At 42.0% G+C, this 21,200-nt stretch overlaps 1 protein-coding gene across 2 annotated transcripts in view; it reads right to left on the bottom strand.

The window, feature by feature from the left end:
* Positions 1 to 21,200, bottom strand: part of CA10 (carbonic anhydrase 10) — a 316,593-nt gene that overhangs the window by 199,119 nt on the left and 96,274 nt on the right. For both annotated transcript variants that reach the window (XM_029912155.1, XM_029912156.1), the window contains exon 3: positions 1,846 to 1,988. In XM_029912155.1, coding sequence (XP_029768015.1) covers positions 1,846 to 1,988 — 143 coding nt within the window. The remainder of the gene's footprint in view (positions 1 to 1,845; positions 1,989 to 21,200) is intronic.

Below are 21,200 nucleotides of genomic sequence, written 5' to 3'. Positions count from 1 at the left end.
CGAGACAACTTTGAATCCCAGTGACCCTGGCATACCTCCTCAACAGAGGAAGAACCTCCCCAAATGTGAGGGGGAGGGGAATAAAGAGGACAAGGAATAACGATCCTCCTTAGGAAAAACAAACTGACCTATACTAAACAATGAACTAAACTCAACTCTAACAAGTAACCAAACGCTAGCCCAGGCACCTTAGCACCTTAATCGGTTCATTAACACCTCAGCCACTCTGACAAAAACCCAGAGCAGAAAAAGAAGATTCAATTGTTAGTTATATTGAAAACTTAACCAAATTAAGTTAATTACAGGTAAAAACGACATCAACCTGATAACTATAAACAAAACTAATAATAATAAAATAAAATTCAACAATCCTTCAATTAAGCATATAGGGTTTGAATGGAAAAATCAGGTCTATAGTTTTTAAAATGTGTGCAACGTAAAAGCTGCAGTTTATTAATAATAGATTGTGTAACTACCCTTCACAGATGTTAGCAAACACAATGAAATACCCTGATATTGTTATTTACCGATTCCCTCTTACAAAACATGTTTCCCTTAACTTTTTTATATTTAAATTGAGGGGGAAGTAATTTTAACAATATATTCTTGTGAGTATGGTAAATCCTTTAAAATCCTCTTAAATTCACAGCATTTAAATAATTTGTAAATAGAGTTTTCTCATGGCTCTGCCCTTTCCATAATATCTAATCATACAAAATAAATCAAAAGGTAATAATACAGAAGACTATAAGGCAACAAGAAAAAAGGTCAGAAGGTGACCCACATTACTAGAACATACAGCTCTTGTTATGGAATTGTCGGTAGTGACTCTGTAGTTAAGGTTACATTGAAATATGCACTTAAAACAGGACTAAAATCCCTCCTGTTTCATACTTCAGTAAAAGAGGATGTAGCCTCCAAATTGGCACAATAATATTTCAGAAGGCAACTGATTTTCCATGTAATTGTTTGGGGGTTTTTTTGTTTTGTTTTTGGAAAAAATATTATAAATTAATAGAGATTTGCAGATTTAGGTTAGAAAACCAAGCAGTTCTAGTAATTACACTGCAAATATGCCAATGGGCCAAATCTTGCTCACCTTACTCATGAGTGTAGTCTTCTTGAGCTCAAGTAAGGAAGGTAAATTGTCTTTGACCCATCATTTCCATCTGATCTAATGGGCCCAAAGACTTATTGATTATAAATATTTTTGTATGCTTTCTAATTAATGCATGGCAGAGGCACTTTGCTTCAGCGTAACTTGGTTTTAGGAGCACAGGTACTGATAATCTCTAGAGTAATTAGGAGACTAGACTGTTTTCTGAACAGATTTTTATGAGACTGCCTCTCTCTCCCTAGCTTCCAGAGTGAGCCAATTAAATCCTCCATTTCATAACATTCTGGACCTGCATCTTCTTTACTTTCTATTTACAGCAATGTTACTGCACTGATTTCAGTGAGGTTTAAACCAGCGAAAGAAGACAATCAAGCCTTCTGAGACAATATTTGCATTCCTGAGACTTTAAAAACCTACCTGTCTTGCAGGACAAATACCACTGATTAGCCGTGAGTTTTTGTAAATGACACTTATTCTACTCACAGGTGAGTTTAAAGGAACCAATACTGTATGGCAATTAAGAAGTGCTTCAGGACCTAAAAGTGTACGGTTTTGATCACTGCAGGGGAGGTAACTGTGTAATTTGCACAGCATTACATTTGTTATTATTCTGCCTAAGACCTTATTGGCATTACAAGGTGAAAATACTTCATAAATACAGAAAGTGGCACATAGTTTTTCATCTGTTAACTCTTGGTTTTTATACCAAGACATGTCAGAAAACTTACCTTTCTGCCTCCTGTGTTTATGCGAAGTGGAGTTAGGAAAGGGTCAAAGATCATATGGCTGGTTTCTATATTGACAGGTGATTGCCTTTTTCCAACAGAGCAAAGATTCCAGGCTGAGTTCACCAATCCCCAAAAGGAAGGAACTATAAGGGGAGGAAAAAAGATACACATTTAAGAAAGAATCTGGAGGGAGGAAGAAAAATCCACACAAAATAGATGTGGAAACAATTAAACTGCTTCTTGTATTGTCTGTGCTCACAATATAATCAACAACTCAAAAAATTAATCAAGTAACTGAATTTTAATGCATGATACACAGACACCTAAATCTGAGATAATGAGACATTTTAATATCAACAAAGGAGGTTTTTTCTTTGGCCCCTCATAAGCTATCTGGACTTAATCATTCCCGATTTAGCTGTAACTAGCTCATCTGCTATTACTGGTATAGAATGTTTGATTTTTCTCAACAGGTACTTGAATATCTCATGTCCTTATGCTCATTTTACATGCATACACTGCACTTATTCCTTGGACTGAGGCCAACACATGCCACTCAAAGAAAATTAAAACAAGTTTCAATATTTGGTACACATTGACAATAAGGATAATGTATTATTAGAAAAGACATGGACATATCACTATTTCACAGAATATTAATATTCCATAGACAAGATCTATTTGTCTCTTTTTGAGTCACACAATTCACACCCCCACACACACCCTTGATAAAAATGTTCAATAGCGTAAGGGCCAAGAACCAATCTCTGCAGGATTCCATTGGAAACACACACACACACACACAATGAGAATTCCCTGCTTACAATTACATTTTGAGACTTATCAGACAGTTTTTATTCCATTCAGTGGATTAAGAGAAATCAGTGATTTGTGACTAGTACTCAGACCGGTGTTGAGTTAGTCTGGAGGGTGGTATGGCCTCGTAAAGAGGTGGAAGAAAAGTGTGTCTGATGGGAAGGAATATACAATACCCCTCATGTAACACATGGACCACACTGCATAGCTAACCTGGATTGGAAGGAAGTTGGGAGATGATGCTCGACCTTAACTCTGCCCCTGTACTGTTGCTGAAAGAAAATGTGCATGATATTGTATTTTATTTGACAAATAGTATGTGCCCCCATGATTAAAGAATGTATCATAATGTATGGAAAGGGACAGAGTTAAGTTTGTGTTTCCAGCCTCAACTGTGGTACTCCATATCCAGAGCATTTTCCAGGCAACTGTAACATTTGTATGACTTTTTTTTCCTGTGTCAATAACATACTATGTTGAATTTTCATAGATGCTGATAGTATAATGCTACCCTGTTCATTGTTACTCTAGACTGTGCTTATAATTATACGAGCCACAAACCCTACACAGCTATTTCAGAGCTACAAACTACCCCAAAGTTTAGGGTTGTTTAGATGCAGGATTTTGGTTTGGGCCCCAGTATTTGATTTCACCTAGAAAACTTTATACAAAACTAGAATGACTTTTTTTTGTGTGCAGCACAAAGCAAACACAAATATACACAGCACTTGAGGGGAAAATGTTTTGCAGCTGTTAAGTATTTTCCCATTTCTGCAGTGTTATGAAATATATCAGCCACAGATACTCTCAGCTCCACTGTTTTTCTGTAATAACAGAAAATTCAATTTCTAGGGTCTCTTTTTTTGTCCTTCTGTTAACTCTTTGATCTCGTGATGATATAAGAGGTGGGTGAGCTCAGAAATCATCATGAAGAGACTGAAGTAGCAGAACAGCTGTAACAAACATGCATCTCCTCCTAGTACACTGATTTCCAGGTTCATAGATACCCATCAGAAGTCACGCTAAAGGTCAGAGTCAGGGTCCAAAGCCATGCAAAGGGTCAATCCAGAAGCCACACCAAGGGTCAGGGTTAGGGTTGCCAACTGTCTAATCACACAAACCCAAATACCCTTGCCCCGCCCTAAGGCCACGGCCCTGCCCCTTTTCCAAGCCCCTGCTCCCGCTCACTCCAGCCCTCCTCCCTCCGTTGCTTGCTCTCCCCTACCCTCACTCACTTTCACCGGGCTGGGGCAGAGGGTTGGGATGCGGGCTATGGGCTGGAGGGTGGGGCAGAGGGGTTCGGAGTGTGGGAGGGGACTCTGGGCTGAGCCTGGGGGAAGGGGTTGGGGTGCAGGAGAGGGTTTGGGGTGTGGACTCTGGGAGAGAGTTTGCGTGTAGAAGGGGGATCAGGGCTGGGGCAGAGGGTTGGGATGTGGGAGGGAGTGTGGGGCTCAGGGAGTTTGGGTGCAGGAGGGGATTTGGGGTGCAGGCTCCAGCCGGGAGGCGCGTACCTCGGGTGGCTCCAGGAAGCAACAGCATGTCTGGCAGCGGCTCTTAGGCTCACAGGTGGCTCTGCACACTGCCCCTGCCTGCAAGCACTGCCCCTTGCAGCTCCCATTGGCTGTGGTTCCCCATTCCCAGCCAATGGGAGCTGCAGAGTTGGCACTCGGGGTGGGAGCAGTGTGCAGAGACGCCCTGGCCTCGTCTCCTAGGAGTCGCTGCCGGACATATCGCCACTTCCGGGAGCGGCGTGGAGCCAGGGCAGGTAGGGAGCCTGCCTTAGCCCTGCTGCGCCGCCGGACTTTCAGCTGCCTAAAATCTCCTGGACTGGCTTCAGTGACGGGAGATCTGGACTGGCTTCAGTGACGGGAGATCGAGCCTGATTCCGGGACACTCCCGGCCAAACCGGGAGGATTGGAGTCAGCAGCCATGCCAACGATTAAGTTGGAATCAGAATCAGAAGTCATGCCAAGGACCAAGCCTGAATCAGTCACTGGAATTAGGGTGAGGAAGCAGGAACAAGGAGCCGAAATCAAGTGAAGAGACAGGAAATGGGAACAAGGATTAAGGTGTGGTGCAAGGAGCAGGAGCCAAGCAAGGAGACTGAAACTTGGTCTCAGGGTCTGGTAAGCAGCAGATCTAATGACTCATTGCTCTGACAAAGGATGGGATAGGAACAGGAAGATTTATGCCCGGTGGGGGTCTAATCAGTAGGCTGATGCCAGTCACTTGACCTGACACAGCTGTATCAGTGGATGTAGCCCCTGGCAATGGGGGTGTTGGCTGCAGTTCCTTCATCTGACCTTGTGGTGCGGTGGTGCAGAGGGTAAGGCTCTCGCTTGGCAACCCCACAGGCCTGGGCTTGAAACCTCTGGCATCTGACACCGTCAAACAGTATGATCTGAGAAGGTTTTATGGCAGGACTCTGTTAAAAGTAGAGCTCCTGTCCTTCCTTCTGTCACACAACACCTAGTAACCCACGCAAACAGGTACACCAAGATAAACCTCATGCTTCACTACATCCACAACAAAATGACTGAGTGCAGTCCCTGTAACATGTATATCTCACTTGACATGTTATTTCCATCATGCTTGAAAAGCTTTTGTTAATGACATGATACTGACAGTCAAATCAGTTCAACAAACTGCTACTGGGGCCACGGCCACCGCACTCCCGTGAACATTGGACACTGCATTAAGTCTGAGAGGGTGAAGGAGAGCACCCTCATTCCCCGGGACCTGGGGCTATGATAAAGTGAAAAGAAGGGCAGAGTGGAGGAGGAAGTGGGGAACAGCATCAGAGGGTATTCTGCTCTCCATTGGACATGGGCAGAAATCTACACCAAAATTACTGTTGACCAGACCAGCAACCTCACCCCCTTTTATGGCTACAAACCACCCACTATCACCTGGTTGGAATGGTGTCTGGTACAATGGCTGACAGACGGTCACGACACAGAATGGGTACTATGGAAACTTTGCTGCCATGATTAAGAGAAGGGCTATGGAAGCCACACTGAGGCCCTTAGGCTGGCTCGTAGATGTTCCGCCTTCAGTCAGTGTTGGGATGTTTGGTTTAGAGAGAGTCGACCCTCCTGCCATTTCTGTGAAGAGGACAACTCTGCTCCTCACCACCCCTGACGTGGGAATTAGGAGAAGACTGTGAACAAACACAGCCACTCACTCCAATTCCCTGAAACCCATTCAAGGAAATAAGGTGGCCTATTATTTGTAATTTTCTTCCTCAGAGAAGTTCAGCCAAGATGTAGGGAGGTCCTGTTTCTAATTGGGTTGAAAAATCTCCCCAAATAAGTTTATAAACATGCTTGGGCTGGGGTTGGGTCCGCCACTGCTCCCTGACAATGAGAAGAAAAAGTGCATCATCCCCCTCTTGGAAGCACCATATCTCTCTGCCCTTTCTATGTCTGCCCATCTACCTGAGCTTTATATGCCACAGAATTACACTAATAATCGAGGGGGCCGCTGCAAAAGAGTGCATTTTACAAAATAGCAAAGCTGGAACAAAATGTACTTTTGCGCATGTATTTTGTCAATTGTAGCTTAGTTTTAAATTAGATGATGTACTTCCTGATTTCCTACTAAATGCATTGTAGCATATTTTCTAAAACGTGACGTTTTAGTACCACAAGACCTCACTATTCTATTTAATGTTGTCTGGGAGAAAACTGTTATTTTCCATGTGGGTTATAGGTGTTCAAGTTTACCCAAATTCTCCTTGATATATTCTAACACTATGGCAACTAAAATAAGACTTTTTGCATTACCAAGTGCTAATGCAAAATGCATTAGTACTAATGGTGGGACTTCGGACCTATAACTTCAAAGAGGTGGAATATTCATTAGGCGGTTGTAGCTATTTGAATGGCTTCTCAGAGTTACTGAGATTTCTGATGGGAGAAATGCATTTGCTAAAGGGATTAAAGAATACACAATGAATACTGTACAATTTTTTGCAAGCTTTATAAAAAGACATTTTATAGATGATGATGGATAATGCAGTAAAGAATACCAAGCAAAGTACAGAAGTGGTGACTTTCACAATGGCCAATTATTTCAAGAATTATTGATGAAACTAGGAACATCCAGAAAAAAAGAGCATGGAGGCTCTCTGAAAATGGCTGCTTGTTTTATAAGGTTCTTTCTGATTTTGACAGGGCAACATTGCATCTTGCATGCTGCCTGTCACAAAAGCACACTATGATTTCCAAGAAGATAGTCTTTACATTAGGATGGTGCTCAACAAAGATTGTGTGCGTCACCATGACATTAAATCTGTCCTGCAATCTTTGATTCTTTTTTTTTTTTTTACTGCCAAGATAGTTCACTCCTAAGAGCCACACAGCTGTATGTATATAGCTTCCTCTGTCTATTTCATTTACCACTGCAGTGTCTTCTTCATGTATATTCTCAGGGGATGGAGGGTTGCCCTGGAGTCCTTTAATGAGTACAATGACAGAGTCTTTTGACTGAACAAGTAGTCCTCCTCAAAGGGCAGGTCCTCCACACTGGACTGTACTTCACAGGATAAACACAAGGAATGGAGCCGGGTCTCCCTGTGCATAATGACAGTAGTGGCCATCGATCTACAGTAGTGGTTTTCAACCTTTTTTCATTTGCGGACTGCTAAAAAATTTCAAAAGGAGATGCAGACCCCTTTGGAAATCTTAGTCTGTGGACCCGCAGGGCTCTGCAGACCACAGGTTGAAAACCACTGATCTAGAGGCTGTATTTTCTGTGTCTACTGCAATTTGAAGAGATGATCTAGCTATCAGACTATCTTCATCGATAAGGGCTTAGAACAGTACTCTGTCCTCCTGAGGGAGTTTGTCCCTAAATTCCAAAAACATAGAGTAGCTGATGAAGTCATACTTCGCAAGTAGCACCTGATAAACCTGCTATTCAGAATTGTAGGCTGGTACATGTAAATACTTCTCTCTCCACGTGGCCCAAGCATTTGGCCTCCTCATCTGAAGGGGTAGATCTTGTATGTTGTTGTCTACTCCTTTCTGTAGCAGCCTGAACAAGCAGGGAGTTGGGAACAGTTGTGTGAAGAAAAACTGCTCTTTTGGGAGAACAAAGTACTTTTTCCACCCAGGAGTGAGTGAACTTGATACTGAGGCATGCCACACCATGGCTCGCTCTAGGATAGCCTTGTTGACTCAGAGTGCTACTCTAGTAGGTCCTTTATTCTGCAAAACTTCCAGGAGTTTTTGGAATAATTCTTGGATTTCTTCCAGGGGAATCTGGGGGACTTCAACAATACTTCTTAACAACCCCTGAAACTGTTTGTGATTGTCCAGCAGCAAATGTAATGCTGTAGCAACTGCCTCGTCAGGAATGGAAGGCTATATGCTTGATGGTATCAGCATTTACCGCTAGATCTGCCTCTTTTTCTTCTTCCCCTCCAGAAACAGTTCAGGCTGGTCCCTCAGTGGAAAGGGATGGTGAGCATCTCAGTGAGACCATACAGATTCAGGATAATGCCTGTATGGGTTCCACAGTGCCCACTACAAAAACAGTGAGAAGGGTCCAGTAGGGGTTTAGGTGGACCCCAAGGTATAGGGTACCACAAGTCCCAGGGAGAGGGGTACCCTATCTTACATGGTTATGTCAGGCCCCAGAAGATTCTAGAACATCAGTGCTGATGGCTCTTGGAGGAAATGACAACCATCCTTCTCCCATATCAGAATCACCCTATGAAGAAAATGTGGACTCCCTCTCCAAAGTTGGTGCCCTCAGAACTGTCAGAATTATCGACGAGGAAATAACCTGATTAGTAGAGAGAATAAGAGACTGGCTTCTTTCACAAGAAGCAATGGGCTTAAACTGCAGCAAGGGAGGTCTAGGTTGGACATTAGGAGAAAGTTCCTAACTGTCAGGGTGGTTAAACACTGGAATAGGTTGCCTAGGGAGGTTGTGGAATCTCCATCTCTGGAGATATTTAAGAGTAGGTTAGATAAATGTCAATCAGAGATGGTCTAGACAGTATTTGGTCCTGCCATGCGGGCAGGGGACTGGACTCGATGACCTCTCGAGGTCCCTTCCAGTCCTAGAATCTATGAATATGAATCTATGAATAATATTCATGGAGTCATGAACACCTTTGTAAGAATTGGTTCAGATCTGGGAGGATGGTAATGACCTCCAAAGTGACATATTTGTGGGATCATGAGGGGTCTTCTCCTTGTAAATCTTCCTATGTCATCTCAGAAGCATATGTTGGTACTGACGATGCATGGGATGGTTGTCTGTCCTTTGCTGGTACCAATCATAGTAACAGTTTAGGCTCACATAAAATATTTACAGGTTTGATGTAGGAGAATCAGGTTTGTGGACGTAGAAGACCATACAGCAGTAAGAAGGTGCTGGAGAGGCAGTCGATCCACACTACATTCAGCACCATGACAGCAATGTCCAAGGTGGTCATCGGTTTCTTACAGTACCAACAAAACGTTAATCAATCGATCACTCACATTATTAGTGTAGTTAAAAAAATTAGAATGATTGACAGGATTTATCAGGATATATACAATATGGAAAAACATAAGCCAATAAAAGTCCTAACAGACAGGTAGGTTTTGCACACACACCAAGTTATCGTGTTTCGCTAATGAACTAATTTAGTAGTTTGTCAACAGTATGTAATGGAGAAAAAAATTGCATAGCTCAAGTAAACCAATTTACATGACCATCTTTATATGAAAATATTTTAAATCTATCATGCTCAACACCTTGGAGCACACAACACCCCACTTTGCAAAAGCCACTCTCTCAAGCTAATTTGCATGCAGTCTACACAGACACTGCAATCTTATTTAAACAAGGTTTTCCAGATACTGGTCATACTGCCAAAAGTTTCAGTATCCCAGTCATGTCATCCCTGCCATCAGCTATAAATCCCAGTAAATTCCCTTTGCTAAGGATCCAGTTTGCCACAGAAACATGCCAGGCATGCATAATATGTTATTCACTTTTCCAATGCAGGACACTGGCCAGCTCAAAGTATATCCATTTCTCAGAATCAGGGGAATAAAATGGAGAAGTTAAGAGTTTAACACTGGCACATCAAAGACAACTGCTGATGATTTTGACAGCCTTATCTGAATACTGGATGAAAGGGGGGAAATCATCTTTATTAGGTATATGCAAAGATGCTTGGGACACTTATTCATGGCCTGTGTCACACTGCAGCTGCCATTTTGATCAATTTGTGGATAGCATATTACACTGAGATATAATGAAACACTTTGGTATCAGCACCCCACAATAGAATGAAGAATTCTGAGGCCTTTTACCAAATGGAAACATAACAAGAGTGATATATCAGTGTCCAGAATACTCAATAAAGGATGGATCACTACTCTGCTAGTGATACATGAAGGAAAACTGGCTAAGTAACGCCTCTCCCCTCGCCAAACGGCAGTGAGGGAACAGAGTCAGGTACTCCTGCCCTTTTTGTAGCCATACCAAATACTGAGCTAAATATAATGGTCTACGTTTCTGGCCCTCTTCAGGTCTGGCCACAAAACAGCAGCATATTGATAACGCACATACAACACTGTGCCTACATTCTGGCTGCCCCTTTCCCTCCCTCCAGGGAATTCCTCTGTGGAAAAGACTGTGTGGGTTCAGAGGTATACACGTTTGGGCCTTGATTAGCAAAATATTAAAGTATTTGCTTAGCTTTAAGCACATGTTTAAACCTGGTTGATTTCAACAGGACTAAGCAAATGCTTAAGTACTTTGCTGAGTGGGGTCTCAAATGTCCAGGTCATGGATGATTTCAGACCCCTAAGCCCAGTCCCAGAATGCCTCTCTGCAGCTGTGGAGAATTTACAGAAAGTTTCTCCATGAAATTTGCAGAAACCAGAATAAGGACACAACACTTCCACCCTGTGCTTCTCCACCTGGCTACTATTTTTAGAGCACACCCATGGGCAGTCTACAGCCAGAATTTGGCCATGAATCCAAGAAAGCATTTGAAGCATATCCATGGATTTGTGACATGCAATACTCTTGGAGATTGAAATGGATGACCTGACACAGAGGGGAATGGATTCTATGGCGTGTTCCCCTTGCATACCCTGTTCCAGGTACAGCTCCCCCCAGAGCTCACAATGGTACAGTGCACCCTATCCCAATTCCAACTCTGGACTACATCTGTCTGCTACATATATTCAGGCCCTAAATATAAAGTTGCCCATTACGTGTTCATAGAATGCACTTGCTGTGAACGCCTAGAAGAACGTACTATACCTGATAAAGCGTCACCCCATCACCTTCCAAACGCAATGCTCTCAACTTCACAAACTATGGAGAGCTTAAAGATACTTGCAGTTACTTTGAAATATGCCTGCAGTTGGCGAGATGCTGCTCTGCGGGGATTCTGCACCAACTATGTAATCTTTACTTCTGAGCCATAAAACATACAAGTCTTTATTTAAAATTAAAATCCCATCTCTCTTCCCCTCCCTTCTGCTGATTTACGGCCACATTCTCAATTCTCAGCCATGATTAATACCTCTTAGGAGACATTATTAATATGTTTAAAGTCTAAAAAGAACCCTAATGTTCCCTCCCTTAATGTTACATCTCACTGCTCACAGCCCTTCCTGTTTTCAGCCCCACTTCAGGTTTACAATTTTATTAACCCTTTCACCCTTGCTCTGTGGCTGACCTCTTTTACAACTCCCACAAATGCTCTCTCTCTCTCTCTCAATATCAACATTTCAGAAGTGATGAACCTTGTACACGTGATAGCAAAAGAGAGGGGTACATTAGCCAGCCAGGAAGCAGTAAGGCATTATAAATCCTGATAAATGCATGCTGTGCAAATGATGTCTCATTCCCAGTTCAGCACAATTACATATCTACAAAATACCCCCAAATCTCCCAATGTTGCTGCCAAGCTCACAGTTCAACACAATTTTATGTGAGGTAAAATAGCATATTTCATGAAGACTGCTTTTCACAGTGCTTTGCAGATTTCAATGAGAGAGCTAGTGAGGTAAAGAATAGCACAGGGAGAGGGAAGATTATAGTGAGAAAAAAGGAACTTGGAAGTGAGATAGGATATGATGCTGTGAGAGGAAGGATGATCCATTTGCTAAGGTGCTAGCGTAGGACTTGGAGACCTGGCTTCAAGTCCCTTTTCCACCGCAAGCTTCCTGTGTGATGCTGGGCAAGTCACTTAGTCGCTCTGTGCCTCTGTTTCCTATCTGTAAAAAAGTAGGAATAACAGCACTGCCCTATTTCACAAGGGTGTTGGTTAAGTTAAGTACATGACAATTGTGAAGCACTACGGCTAAGAGGGCCATGTAAGTATCTATAGCTATGTCCTCACTGCAAAGTTAACTCCAGTTGACTCCTCTTGCATCAGCTTAGCTTTAGTGAGAGTCGTCACACTGTGAAAGAACATGAGCTGCAGAGAGACTGGATGAGCAGCAGAGTGATTCAGTAGCTGACTGGTTAGGCTGCCTCAAACTCCAGCCTATGTATTCCCCGACAAGCCAGCCACTCTGAGGTAAAAGCAGCCCCATGCTCACATTAAGTGTTTTTGTATGTGGACAGGACTCAAGTTAGGGACAACGATCAAGTTAGAACCCCAGGTTTACTCTGCAGAGCAGACAACCCATTAGATAGATGGATATGGATGGAACATTCTATAAGGTGGAAAGATACAGGAAGACTGTTCAGTACTGTGACAGCTACGGAGGAGAAGGCCCTTGCACCTAAAGTGCCCACATTGGGACAGAGTCTCTGTTGTCATTCATCTCTGTACGGAAATCCCATGTAACCCATTGATCAGACACTTCCATCTCCCTGTGTCAGAGTGTTAAAAAGAAAGTGAATTTTGGGGTTGACAGCAAGATTATGGGAGCTCACTCTCCAATCGGAGCAGTGCAAAATTTCCAGTTTTCATTTTGTGAAGTTTTACCACATAAGTGGGACCAGTCTCTCTCCCATTCTCCTCTAACACAGATCCGTGGCTTTTGGCTCCCCTCTGCTCATGGGAGGGACCATGTGGCTCAAGCTCTCAATTTTTAAGCCTAAAGAGAGTTTAAGGATACTAGCTGTTATCCTGAAAAATACTCGTTCTTGTTTTGATAGATAGGCTTCTGTTGAGGCACTGCACTCTTCAGTGTGAATACAGAGGATCAATACCTAACACCCTCAGCACCGGTGCGCATGCATGTAGTCTTGAAAGAATAATTACATGGTAACATTCTTCCTGCAAGTTAAGGAAGTGCTATTATCCCCATTTTACAGGTGGGGAACCCAGGCACAGAAGGACTAAATGACTTGCCTAAGGTCACACAGGACATCTGTGGCATAGCAGGGAAATGAGCTCAGGTCTTCTGAGTCCCAGGCTAATACCATAACCACTGGATCATCCTTCCGCTTCCTGTCCAAAACTTTTTCTTAATGTCGCTCCAGAGACAGCTGAATTTCAGAGGGAGGTGCTGCCTTCTAGCCTGCCTTGAGGATGTGAGATAAATGAACCTTCCATCAACTTCACTACGAACAGACCAGTGTTGCCATGTGCACAACAAAGCAACATCAAAACTGAGCACTGAGCACTAATATTGAATTCCTCAACATAGTGGTGTGTTGTGTCTTCTCTTGTCTCTGCTAGTTTGCTGCTGTAGAAGGACTGAGGTTTTTGGAAGATAGTACAGCAGACTCTTCTCTCAACCTCACCAGGTACAAAAGTGGAAACGTAACTAGTGCATTACCAAGGCTTCATCTGTCTTCTTGGCATTCTCAGGTTTCTTGCTGTTCTCAAATTCACAACTGCACATTTTTGGGCTACATTTTGCAGTTCTTACGCATGCACTGAAGGCACCAAGAGCATTGTGACAGAATGTAGGATTTGGCTTATTACCTCTAATGATCTCTCAGGATATTTTGTCAAACCCTTGATCAGATGCTTTCTAAATTAGAGAAATCCCTTGGATCAATAGCCTAAGTTTTATTTTTCCTCATCTGTGACCAGGTGTCAGGCTATAGGTTCCTAGAACTAAAGAGATTCAGAACTATTATGCTGACTCACCCTGGTAGGCAAATCAAAGGGGTCTCATTAGCTACAGCTCAGGAGTATAAACAGCCAAGAGTAACTTTTGACATTGGATGGACAAGAAAGCCCTGTTTGGAGAAACCCCAGGGACAGCCAGCTCAGCCTAAGATTTGTGTTTATAAGTACAGTCCAATCTCTGGGCATTGTTACATAAAGGCAACCCCCAGAAAAGGGGATGAACTTGGACTACAGGTCTTGGTGTGTTTCCCACCCTGCTGCCAATGCAGCAAACACCTATGTTTTATTGTTGTTTACACTGGCAGTTGTGAACTCCCAGCAGCAACTATCTAGCCTAGTTCTGGAATCAGGCCATGTGCTCCAAGTTTGACTTCTCCAGTCTGCAATTACTGCCTGGTCTGAATGCTAGTATCAACTTCTCCCTCCCTCCCCTTCTCCCTAATTCTACAAATCCAAACTGCAGCAAGGGAAGGGAGAAAAAGAGACCCAACTCAAGGGAGGGGAGGGAGATATGTTTAGGGAGACCAGATAGCAAGTGTGAAAAATTGGGACAGGAGATGGGGGGTAATAGGGGCTCATATAAAAAAAGCCCCCAAAATCGGGACTGTCCCTATAAAAAATCGGGACATCTGGTCACCCTAGATATGCTCCATGATGGCTACAATTAATTACATTCCAGGGACTGCAACAGACAGAATGATTTCAGTATAGGAGCTTGATGAGGTTGTTTTGCAGCTGTCAGTGTGACAGGTAATAGCAGTGTGCCAACGAGAGAGCATAAACTATGTGGAGGCTTGGAGCACAGAGAGACAGAGAAGAGAAGGAACAGAAATTAGAAAGAGAAGATAAGGCAAAGGTTGAAAGGAGAAGGAGGTGGTTAACTTCTTCAAGGGAAATGTTGGGAGCACAGGTTTATAACTTCACTAACTGACACGGGGGGGGTTAGATATCTTACTTACAATTGGCCAAATTCTGACCCCAGCAATGAAATCTGTAGGAGTTACATGCATGTATCAGATTGCAAAATTTGGCACTTGCTGGAGAACAATATATATTAATGTATTTTCCTGGGTTAATATTTTTTAGTGTATCGAAAGTTTTGGCATTAAAAGTCAATATCCGCCAACAGTTACTATACAGTGATAACTGATATACTGCAGATATTCAGCTCTACAGCAAAAGACCATTCCATTCCTCCCATGCTGCCCCTACAGATGAAATTCCATTTAATAACATTTACTTCCTGTAGAAAAGACATGCGGGATTGAAGGCTCTAGAACTATACAAAGAATAGGAAATGACTGCAGTATCTTATTTTCCACTATGGGGTAACTGTTGCTAACTGACGACTTTTTAATAAGGACCACTGTAGAATAGGACTGACAGAAACAATAAAACAGTTTGTGAAAGCAAAACTGACATGCACTAAAGTTATCAATCTGTCTTGATTTATATATATCTTGACGTTAGCAAAGCTTTTGATACGGTCTCCCACAGTATCCTTGCCAGCAAGTTAAAGTGGTATGGATTGGATGAATGGACTATAAAGTGGACAGAAAGCTGGCTAGATTGTCAGGCTCAACGGGTAGTGATCAACAGTTCGATGTCTAGTTGGCAGCGGAGTGCCCCGGGATTGGTCCTGGGGCCGGTTTTGTTCAACATCTTTATTAATGATCTGGATGATGGGATTAATTGCACCTTCAGCAAGTTCACAGATGACACCAAACTGGGGGGCAGAGGTAGATACGCCGAGGGTAGGGATAGGGTCCAGAGTGACCTAGACAAATTGGAGGATTGGGCCAAAAGAAATCTGATGAGGTTCAACAAGGACAAGTCCAGAGTCCTGCACTTTGAAAGGAAGAATCCCATGCACTGCTACAGGCTGGGGACCGACTGACTAAGCAGCAGTTCGGCAGAAAAGGACCTGGGGATTACAGTGGACGAGAAGCTGGATATGAGTCAGCAGTGTGCCCTTGTTGCCAAGAAGGCCAACGGCATATTTGGCTGTGTTAGTAGGAGCATTGCCAGCATATCGAGGGAAGTGATTATTCCCCTCTATTCGGCACTGGTGAGGCCACTCCTGGATTATTGTGTCCAGTTTTTGTCCCCGCACTACAGAAGAGATGTGGACAAATTGGAGAGAGGCCAGCGGAAGGCAATGAAAATGATTAGGGGGCTGGAGCACATGACTTACGAGGAGAGGCTGAGGGACCTGGGGTATTCATTCTGCAGAAGAGTAAGGGAGGATTTGATAGCAGCCTTCAACTACCTGAAGGGGGTTCCAAACAGGATGGAACTACGGTGTTCTCAGTGGTGGCAGATGACAGAACAAGAAGCAATGGTCTCAAGTTGCAATTGGGGAGGTCTAGGTTGGATATTAGGAAACACTATTTCACTAGGAGGGTGGTGAAGCACTGAATGGGTTACCTAGGGAAGTGGTGGAATCTCCATCCTTAGAGGTTTTTAAGGCCAGGCTTGACAAAGCCCTGGCTGGGATGATTTAGTTGGTGTTGGTCCTGCTTTGAGCAGGGGATTGGACTGGATGACCTCCTGAGGTCTCTTCCAACCCTAATATTCTGTGATTCTTAATGGAAATTTGTTACCTAACTTTCAAGAGCACATTTCCCCCCCCCAATATAAGTAACTCTTTTTGGAGTGCATGAGTTGAAATAAAAACCAGTCAACTTATTCATGCAGCAGATCCTTGTTTGTATATTTAATCTCTAAAATTGGCCCTAGCAATGGTATAAAACACAATCAGATTGTATTTGTGCAGCAATTATTCTTGCCCCATGTAATTATTGGTCCCTTAGATAAAATCTCAAACTAGTTTATTCAAGCCGGGAATTGAAACCAGAGAGAGAAGCAGCTATGTACATCAATAAAGCAGTCCATTAATTATTTTCACCTACTCAACTTGAAGAAAATTACCATGCTAATGCCTTTGGATAAACACATGACCTGCTCTGATTTTACATAAAAGCTAAATGTAAAGTCAAGACAGCCTTAAATCAGGGCACCAAAGAAACGACAGACTGCAGAATGGCATTCATGGAAGTAATTGGTTATAGAAATCTCCAGTGGACGGCAAGACTAGACAGTCACTGTAACTAGGAAATCAGAGAACTAAGAAGGTATTCTGATTCCTTTGTAACAGTCCAAGAATGGATAAGATGAAACACAGCCCAGAAAGTATAACAATAACGTGGACTATCACTACTCAAAGGTGATTAAAACTACTGGCCCCTATTCACCTGTGTATCTTGTAACAAACCCAAAGGGGGAATATCTGTACCAGTATAGCTGCACCATATTGTATATTGCTGCTTTCATAGTCCTGACTGTTTGGATTTTGCTTTCAATCAGCCTGGTAAAAATATTTAAGTTCAAAAAAAATAGTAAAAAATTTTTGTGGTGAGCTGGGCGAGATGTGCAGAATAGGAGGAGGAACAATTTTTATCAACTTTTTTTTAAAAAATGAGGAACAAAATTAGCATTGCATTTTAAGAGATGGCAGCGGGGCAGTTTCTGAAAGAGAGACAAATATCTTGCAGAGATAAAACCTTGCTGGAGAGTGCTGCTAGGCGACTGGCAAAGCAATGTGAATCCCTGCGTGGAACAGTTACTTAGCACAAAGAAAACAAAAAGAGGCCTAGGTTTGATTCAAAATGCCATTTATTCATATCATCATATTTATTATAATAATATAATAAAACTTCACTAATCTATGGTACCATTTATCTAAGGATTTTGAGGCGATTTACAAACAAAGTTATAAGTACCTATGGGAGATAGGTAAGGAATGAATGTAAACATTGTTTTGGTCCAACATCACACAACAAATCAGTGTTAAAGTCAGGAAACCAGGATCCAAATTCAGAATTTATACGTTTCCTGATTCTGTTTCCTCTGCTCTAAGCTGCTCTCTCCAATTCTTTACCACAAGGAAATCTTAGTGCCAGATACAGATCTATGACTATGTTTCTCTAAATTAGAAAGAGGAGGGGAAATTAGAAAGGGAAAAATGGGGGGGGGGGAAAGAGTGGAGAAAATAGAAAGGGGAAACATTTTTTAATCAACAGACTGGAATTGTACACAAAAAAGTATGCTCATTCTCTGCTGTGTATGGAATACACACACACTGGAATGTCCTCTTGACTTTAACTTTTAATTATACAGAAATGGTAGCTATAATTAAGTATTTTTCAGTTAAGAGTATTACCTGGGAAAAATATTTAATCATCACAATTAGTGATCTTTGGCCTTGGCAAAGTGTTTGTTTGTTTTCATCTACACATTGAGACTACCAATGTAGACCACAGAAAGAAGCATTTCTTCCATTACATTGATTGAAAAAGACTAATTCCCCTTTATAAATTGTGTTAATCATGGAAGGGAAAAAAAAAGCAGTTACACAATTGCATGTAATTAGATTGCCTGTGCCTCGATATGATTAGATTTAACACAAATACTAACCTTCATGTTGAAAGATTACTTTAGTGAATTCCAACAATTTAGGGCGATTGATTCAAATTTACTTGCATTTTATTCAGAGGAGCTTGTCAAAACAGCTACATGGAAGAGCCATCTATTATACATTTTCTCTGTACACTACTGCCTGATATGCCGGGTGGTGTGGGATTTTCCCACAAATGGAGTAATGATCAGATCTAGTCTTAAATAACTTTGCTAAGAATCTCTCTTTTAGGGCTGCCATTGCTTTGATATTTGTAATGTACGTCTCTCTCACTCCAATTAAAAAAATATTAATCGAAGTGCAAATGTAACTCTCTCTTTGGGGAGTCTTATTATACTCGTTGCTGATGGTTTTATCACATCCATTGTGAGAAAATGAAATCCCACTAGGAAAATGCCAGCTCTTGATGGGAAAAGATTGAGAGAGAATTTGATTTAAAGATTTAAAAAGCAACTGAGATGTTCAGTGCAGCTAGCACAGACTGTTCATCAGAGAGTCAATCACTGGTGGAAAAACCCTCTAGGTTCAACAGTGTAAAAAAAAAAAATTAAAAGAAATCTGGACCATATCTCAATTCTCTAGCCAGTCACACATTAGACTCCCTTAGTATGTCTGCCAGTGCCTAGGATGCTTGAACTAGTAACTAGCCAGATCAATGACTTGCCACTCAGTCTGTGGTTTCTAAACAAGTATGGTCACCCACTCGGCCATCGATCACTGACAGAGATCAGAATGAGCAAATAGTTGATTTGGCAGCTCAACAGAATCTCCTTGTAAGAGCCAAACAACAAGCCGACAATCACAAAGAATACATTTGCCTGCCATTCAATTTAAGGGGAGGGGATGGGAGGAAAGAGGTGAGAAGAGGTAGTTGGCATGAAAAGTAGGTTGGGAAGGGAAAGAGAAGATGTGGAAAAGACATGGGGAGGCAGCATGGTCTGGTGAATAAAGCACTGGATTAGAACTCAGGAGACCTGGTTTCTATTTCCTGCTCTTCCACTGACTTCCAATGAGAGTTTTAGCAAATCACTTCACTGCTTTATTTCCTCTTTCACCCTTTTTCTGATTACACTGTAAGCTCTTTGGGGGAGGAAGTCTCAGTTGGGGCATCTGGTCACTTCTACAACAGGAATAACAATAGAAACATGTGGCAAAGTAAATGAGTAAATTTTTTGTAAAAGAGGCATGGGCTGTCTGCACAGAAAAAATCTGGATAGAGGAGAGAGATTAAGAATAAAGAGAGGAGCTGTAGAGACACAAGTAACAGGAGCCTTTTGTTTTTTAAGGAAAGGAGGAAGGTTGCTCATCTGGCAGACAGCTCAAGCGGTGTTCGGTAGGTTCAGCTTTATTCTAATGTATTTGGGATACTATTGTTCCTTTAGCTGAAGAATGTAAATGAAAGGAGTGAATTTATTTTGCTAAGCACACTTATTAAACTACTATGTTCTGATACCAAAGCTTCTCAGGGCAACAACAACTGCGTTAGTAATACAAAAAGCCCTTCCTGAACAGTTTAAAATAGGAAATTAACTATTCGTAGCCCAGCCTGAATTTACTAATGTATCTTTCCATTAGCATTAACAGCATGAACCTCTCACTCATGAGACTGTAGGAGTTTACAAGGATTCAACCTGCACCAGGCAGACACTGCTAGATCATTGGTTTTAGCATAACTGGGTGAGGATTCTCTCCAAATGGCAGTGAAGGATTATATGAAACAGTATGTGTTAATCAGTCTTGTGCTCCAGAACAATTTGTAGAAAAAGTTTACAATAGAGTCCTCATGAGAATCACTGGTAGCTATACACTATTTTTGTTTCCCATGAGACTCTAAGGGCTACTGACATCAAGCAATGCATACATTTCCTGGCTCTGCTGACTTGCTATCTCTCTCTCAGAAGGTACAGATAAGAAAACACACAGAGATATTAGTTCATCACTGAGTACTGATGTTAGCTTCTGTAATCATAGGACCTACCAGTTCAAAATAGCAGCCCTGAAGTTCGGTATTCTGGTATTTTCTAGAGTATTCAGATTTTCTTGACCCTTTTCCATTGGGTTTTAGAGCTGGGTAGGGGAGCAGGGCCTGAACTGGTGTCCCCGGGAAGGTGATCAAATCCTTGTGATTGATGAACGTCATTCTTGCAAGTGAGTCAGCAGCTTTTTAGTACAATTGACTAAAAGGTATTGTCTCATTCATAGACCCTGATAGGGTTGAGAAAAATTGTTTGAGCAGCTTTCTTCTCAGAGAAGCCCCATATTGAAGTGCTGAGCAACAGTTAATTTGCTTAACTTAAAAAAGGCTGCAACCTTTCCTGTCTGGAGCAGGTCTTACCACCTTTATTGTGGTAACATTTCATGTAGTAGTGCCTAGTAGTGCCTAGACTTAAGCTACACACTTAAATAAATGGCCTCATTTTCAGAAATATAAAAGCAACAGATTACAATGCGAGAGATGCAAGATCAGCTTCTCTGACAAGTAGACCATTTATGTAGGTGCCTCATTTCAGGTACCCTCATCTGAATATTATGGACTAAAGGCCCAAGTGTGATAAATCAAACTATTCTACCATAAATGGCATCCATATTGATCAGTAATGAACTATTCAAAATGCAGAGGAACTGAACTGGTACAAATCAGTCTTCAGATCCCCAAAGTGCTGAAAATAAGATTATACATCATTAGCAAATTATGCCTGAACTCCCAACAACGAACCACCACCCTCAAAAAAAAAAGGGCAACATACCTTGGAAATGTTTTTTTTTCATATGGCACATGGACAGGTTAAAGCAAGGCTGCATCAGTTTGTGCGCCTCGGACTCTTATTCAGCAAAATACTCCAAAGTTTTGATGACTTTTGCACCATATATGGATAGTTTTTATGCAAGTGAAACCTCCACATGTTGGCACAAACACGTTTTTACTCATCAGTCAAGCAGGTTTCTTGGTTTTCTTCATCTTTAGCAAACTTATTGTGGTCACTGCAAGGAAGCCTCCCCTGTCCC

The sequence above is a fragment of the Terrapene carolina genome, unplaced genomic scaffold (assembly GCF_002925995.2).
Source record: "Terrapene carolina triunguis isolate 2854851 unplaced genomic scaffold, T_m_triunguis-2.0 Scaffold192, whole genome shotgun sequence".
NCBI lineage: Eukaryota > Metazoa > Chordata > Testudines > Emydidae > Terrapene > Terrapene triunguis.
The sequence above is the reverse complement of the archived record's forward strand: the minus strand, read 5'-3'. Positions and strand labels throughout refer to the sequence as shown.